The following is a 5,848-nucleotide window of genomic DNA, read 5'->3' as shown; positions in this document are numbered from 1 at the left end:
CTAAATGAAAATATTAATGAAATGTTTAGATATTTATATTTCCCCTCAGGTATAACTCTTTAATCCTCACCGTTGAATCCCATGAATAGCAGATAAACAGCACATGCACATCAACGGTGTGATCATGTGTAGAAACGAGAGTTACGTATGTAACTACGGTTCTATGAGTTCTGGATGACTGCCAGAGGCAGTGTTTAACACTGGATGTTATCCATCTCGCGCACGCGCAGGTCGAGTATTTAATATCAACAAAGTCACATGTGACCTGGGATGACGTAGTTTATATAAGCCCACGTCATCATCAGAGATGTCCCTCCAGAAGCTTCTCGCCAAGATTCCGAGTGACAGCCAACTCTGGCAGTCATCCAGAACTCATAGAACCGTAGTTACATACGTAACTCTCGTTCTATTTCGTTCTTCCTGACTGCCAGAGGCAGTGTTTAACACTGGATGACGACTACCAACGTAGTCACGAGGAAAACCCACCTCACCGGGAACGGCCTGTGGATTCCTGAAAGACCACCGATGCTACTGCATGGGGAGCAGCAACATTGACCCTGTAAAAACGGGCAAAGGTGCATGGAGTAGCCCAGCTGGCCGCAGCGCAGATATCACTTAGGGGGATCCCCCGTAGTGCTGCCCAGGAAGTGGAGACACTCCTGGTGGAGTGGCCTCTGATATTAAGAGGTAAAGGCAGTCCTTTTGACCTGTATGCTTCCTCAATGGCCTGAACAATCCACCTGGAAAGCCTCTGCTTGGACAGGGTGTGCCCTTTCCTATGGCCCCCATAGCAGACAAACAGACTATCAGAGCGGCGAAAGCTCGTAGTCACCTGTATATAATGCCTTAAGGCCCTCACTGGGTAGAGCAGTTCTGCTGACTTAGCATCTTCACCCTGTAGGCATGAAGGGTCATAAGCTGCCAGCTCAATGACCTGATTAGAGTGGGCCGGAGCCAACCTCTTCGGGAAAAATGATGGGTTAGGCCAAAGTGCTACCCCTGTGCCATCCGAGTTCCAGCGAATACACGTTTCACTCACTGACAAGGCGTGAAGTTCACTCACACGTTTTGCTGATGCCATCGCCAAAAGGAAAGCAACCTTTACTGAAGACCACTCCAGCCCCGACTGATCCAGAGGCTCGAAAGGGGGGAGACAAAGGGCTTCTAGCACCAGAGGCAGTTCCCACAAGGGAACCTTGACAGCCTGCGGGGGGTTCCGCCGCTGGGCTCCTTTAAGAAATCGGGTCACCAGAGTGTGAGACCCCACGGTCTGGTTATCCACTCTGACATGCCCGGCTGAAATAGCAGCTACATAGACCTTCAAGGTAGAAGGAGAGAGTTTCTTCTCCAGCAAAGACTGCAAAAATCTCAGTATTATTGGCACAGAGGCACTCTGAGGTATCTCCTCATGAACTTTACACCACTCTGAGAATATTTTCCACCTGTTGGCATACAGTGCCCTGGTGGAGGGTGCTCTTGAGTCAGAAATGGTTTGAATTACCGCCTGGTCACATACCCTTAGGAGTGGGTCCGGCTCCTCAGGGGCCATACCCAGAGCTGTAGGCGATCCGGGTTCGGATGCCAGATGCGGCCCCCCAGCTGTGAGAGCAAGTCTTGCCTCTTGGGCAGGCACCATGGAACTCCGTCCAGAAGCCTGTGCATCCCCGGAAACCAGGGTCTCCCCGGCCAGTTTGGGGCGACCAACAGGAGTCTGTTGTTGCCGTGCTGTATTCTGTGTAGCGTTACTGCTATCAGTGGGAATGGTGGGAAGGCATAGAGGAGGCAATCTGGCCATGGGTGTGCCAGGGCATCCTGTCCCAACGGGCTTGCTGTCTCCGTCAGGGAGAACCAAAGAGGGCAGTGCGTTGAGGCTTCTGAGGCAAACAGGTCCACCTCTGCTGCGCCATATTTGCGCCATATCTCCTCTACCACCTCTGGGTGGAGCCTCCACTCGCCCGCGGGGGGTTTCTGGCAGGAGAGAAAGTCTGCCACCACATTCTGTGGCCCTGGCAGATACATGGCCCTGAGGCTGGAAAAACAAGGGAAAGCCCATACCAGAAGTCTCCGTGCCACCTGTAGCAACCGGGTTGATCTGGTGCCCCCTTGCCGGTTTACATGGTAGACAACTGACTTGTTGTCGGACCGTACAACAACATGCCTGCCTCTCAAATGTGGTAGGAATTTGCGAAGTGCCAAATATATAGCACGGAGCTCGAGCACATTTATGTGCTCCGCCGCTTCCTGTGCTGTCCAGAACCCCCTTATCACTCTGTGCTGCCATACTGCCCCCCAGCCGGAGGGCGAAGCATCGGTCACCACCACCTCGCGACATGAGGGAATCGAACCCAATGAGATGCCCCTGGCCAGATATGCCCCAGCTCTCCATGGCCGCAATGCAAGGAGGCATCGGCTGGACACCCTGACTCTCTTGGATCTGTGGGACTTTGGATCTAATTGGAGACAATTGATCCAAATTTGGAATGGCCGTAAGTACAGGAGGCCCAGTGGCACTACTGATGTTACTGACGTCAACATACCTAACAGCCTGAGAAACAGGCTGTACCTCAACCTCCTGTTCTTCCGGAACCGGAGGAGGAGCTGGAGTATGGCGTTTACTCGTCTTGGTGTTGGGAAGGCCAGCATATGGCGGGAGTCCAGAGTTAAACCAATGAACACTACCCTTTGGCTGGGTATGAGACAACTCTTGGCATGGTTGACGGTAAGGCCCAACCTCGTCACGTGATGCAGAAGGGACGCAGTGTCCCGCTCTGCCTGTTCCCTGGTCAGAGCACAAATTAGCCAATCGTCCAGGTATGGGAGGATAAGCATACCCCTTGCCTGCATCGGGGCGAGTGCCGCCCTCATGCACCTTGTGAAGACCCGTGGGGCAAGGGAAAGACCAAATGGGAGCACCTTGAATTGGAAGGCCTTGCCTTCGAATGCGAAGCGCAGGTACTGCCTGTGAGGTAGTGCTATTGGGACGGGAAAGTATGCGTCCTTCAAATCGATGGATGTGAACCAACTGTGCCGTGTCACGTTTTGGAGCACATCTGCTGTACTCAGCATGTGGAAGGGCAACACCTTCAGAAATGTGTTCAGCCCTCGTAAGTCCAGTATAGGGCGAAACCCACCCTCTCTCTTTGGAATCAGAAAATAAACTGAGTAAAACCCACCTTGCTGTGTCTCTTGCCCCAGCTCTTCGATGGCACCCTTCCCCAGGAGGGTGGATATTTCTTGTCTGAGTGCCTGGGACTTTGTGGGATCTCTGACCGTGGTCAGTCTGATCCCACTGAAAACTGGGGGCCGGCGTCGGAATTGGAGATTGTACCCTTGGGAAAGCGTAGCCACCACCCAAGGGTCTGAAGTGCTGCTTTCCCAGCAGCTGAGTTGCTGCTGGGAGAAGCGTCCGACTGCCGGCCCCGGGGCATCAGGATCTTCCCCTCTGGCCCTTATGGGTACCTGAGGGGGCGATACCCTGACCCCCGACCCCTTCTCACTTGAGGCACCGGCCGTGCCGGAGCCTGCGAGGTCCTCGGGTACGTATCAGGACGAGCTGGAAGCCGAGGGCGACTGGTACCACCACCCTGTGGGGGCCGCTGTCGCAATAAAGGCGTAGGTTCCCGGAAGCTAGCAAACTGCTGCCGAGTCTGGTTCGCCTGGATTCCCCGCTCCAAGGCCTGCTGTGCTGCTGGGCCAAACAGCTCCCCCGGAACCACGGGGAGAGTGCGGAGGGCTCTCCGGCCCGGCTCCGAAAGCGGAGATTGGGCCAGCCATACCTGCCGACGAGTCAGCGTAAGGGTCGACATTAGTCTGCCAAGCTCCCTTGTGATAAGACCGAACGCCTGCAGGGATGCATCACTGAGGCTCTGGACGGAAGCATCCACGCCAGCAGCTTGCAGGGACTGGGACAAGGATAGTATCAGGTGGGAAAGAGAGTTTCCAAGACGGCCCATGCGTGCCGCTGTTTCATAAGCCTTGACTAGAAAGTCGTCTGTGATGCGACACTGGGGCCTGGGACAGCGAGCATCAGGCCTCAAGACCTCATTGGGAGACACAATAAGGGCGGCAATAGATGGCTCCACTGCTGGCATCTTACCCAGTCCGTAAGTGTCAGCGTTCTGCATTGAAGCTAAGGCCCTGCCGTCAGTGGTGTGGTGGGAAAGCGATTTCGGGTCTGGCCAGCATTTGTGGAGCTCCTCAATGTATGGCTGGGAGGGTGGAACAGAGAAACCCGCCAGGGGCGGGGCCCACCTAAAAAATGCACTGGATGAGGTGCCCGCAGTCGGGGCCTCATCCAAGCCTAAGCGTGCCAGAGCCATACGGACCACTGGCTTAACTGTCGCTGGAGCAGACTCTGAGCCTGCCCTGGACCCACTTCCTGACTGCTGGGAACAGGTGTCAGAAGCGTGGGAGGAGGCTACTAGCTCTCCCTGTCCAGGCCGGTCCTCACAGAACTGGCTACAGGAAGCCCTCGTAGACAGGGCATCCTCATCCCATCCCGGTGGGGTAGGTGTCATAGCCTGCGGGCTGTCATTCTGGGTTGCGTTCACCCTGCCTGGCTGAAGGTTAAGGAGCAGCACTTTAATCTCAGCAAACTCTGATGTTAGCGTGTCGACCTTAGTTGCCAAACAGTCCACTTTCCGTGCCTTTTTTGTAGGTGGGGCCCCCTTAGGTGGGGCGCGTCTCCGCCCACTCCGTGCATTTGAAGGTACACCCAATAGGGGCAACTGGCACTCGAGCTGCTCTTCTAGCTCAGCTAATCGAGCTATCTTCAGCTCCCGTGGCATAAAACTACAATTCATGCACTGACTGTCGGACAGCCCCTCCCTCAGGTGTACAACACCGAGGCATGTGGGGCATTCATCATGGCCATCAGTAGCTAGCAGTGGAGCCATGCAGGCACGGCAAACATGCTCACCTAACATGGTGCTGCTGATATTTATAATAATTCTTAGTATTAATTTTATACTCTTATATTTAATTAAATAATGTATTTATCTTACTTATATAATGTGTTTACTTCGTTATGCAAATCATTGGTTACACTGGAGTGAAAGCACTCTCTAGTAACAGAGAGAAAAAAAATTACATCAATTTGCTTAACAGCAAACTGTCTCAGTAACTAGACACTAGCTTTGAACTAGCACTGTTATTATACAAAAGACAGGGGAGATAATAACTTCCCCTTCAACAGCAGCCACAAAATAAGTTAACCCACAAGCGAAATCACTTACTGGGGAGCGGTCGCTCTATCTATCAACAAAGGAGATGTCTGCTTTAACGAGCGAAATCACTCGCTGCTGAGCAATACACACTGTAAAAGGAAATGAATTAGCCGACAACAGCCCAACGGGGCTCGTTGTCCGACGGAGGCTCGCCGATACTGTAGCGCAAACACTTAGCTCGGCGGCAATAAACAATAAAGGAGACCGAAAACAGACTCCTATCAACAAACGTAACTTAAACTCTAACGACGGGAGGATATACTCACCTTGTTATGCTAGCTCACCTGTCGTTAGCCTCGCTGAATTGAACCGGCGAAAACACCGGTGTTACAGCGTCTAAAGTGTTAGAGTGTAGCCGTGATTAACTAATCGCAGCCCTTGGAGGACGAAACCGTAGCTCCAACCATGCGGTTGCAGGGCTTCCAGCGAAAAGTCAACGGCTTATCTCTTTTAATCAACCTGCATTCGCGGATTACCTGCCGCGAGAAGATTCAAGGGACATCTCTGATGATGACGTGGGCTTATATAAACTACGTCATCCCAGGTCACATGTGACTTTGTTGATATTAAATACTCGACCTGCGCGTGCGCGAGATGGATAACATCCAGTGTTAAACACTGCC

The 5,848-nt window shown here is 53.0% G+C and overlaps 1 protein-coding gene across 1 annotated transcript; it reads right to left on the bottom strand.

The window, feature by feature from the left end:
- Positions 1 to 1,143: 1,143 nt before the first annotated feature.
- Positions 1,144 to 4,895, bottom strand: LOC119501243. Its single transcript, XM_037791484.1, has 2 exons — positions 3,498 to 4,895; positions 1,144 to 3,459 (listed from the first exon to the last, which is right to left on the bottom strand). The coding sequence occupies exons 1-2, from the start codon at positions 4,893 to 4,895 to the stop codon at positions 1,519 to 1,521; spliced, it is 3,339 nt and encodes a 1,112-aa protein (XP_037647412.1). The 3' UTR covers positions 1,144 to 1,518.
- Between the last annotated feature and the right edge of the window lie 953 nt (positions 4,896 to 5,848).

Source organism: Sebastes umbrosus, chromosome 14, assembly GCF_015220745.1.
Source record: "Sebastes umbrosus isolate fSebUmb1 chromosome 14, fSebUmb1.pri, whole genome shotgun sequence".
NCBI lineage: Eukaryota > Metazoa > Chordata > Actinopteri > Perciformes > Sebastidae > Sebastes > Sebastes umbrosus.
The sequence above is the reverse complement of the archived record's forward strand: the minus strand, read 5'-3'. Positions and strand labels throughout refer to the sequence as shown.

Excerpts from the sequence above, each read along its gene's own strand:
- LOC119501243 (XM_037791484.1), bottom strand. The coding sequence starts at position 4,895 with ATGGCTCCACTGCTAGCTACTGATGGCCATGATGAATGCCCCACATGC. Across the intron at positions 3,460-3,497 it reads CGGCACGGCCGGTGCCTCAA|GTACCCATAAGGGCCAGAGG; the intron begins GTGAGAAGGGGT and ends TCGCCCCCTCAG.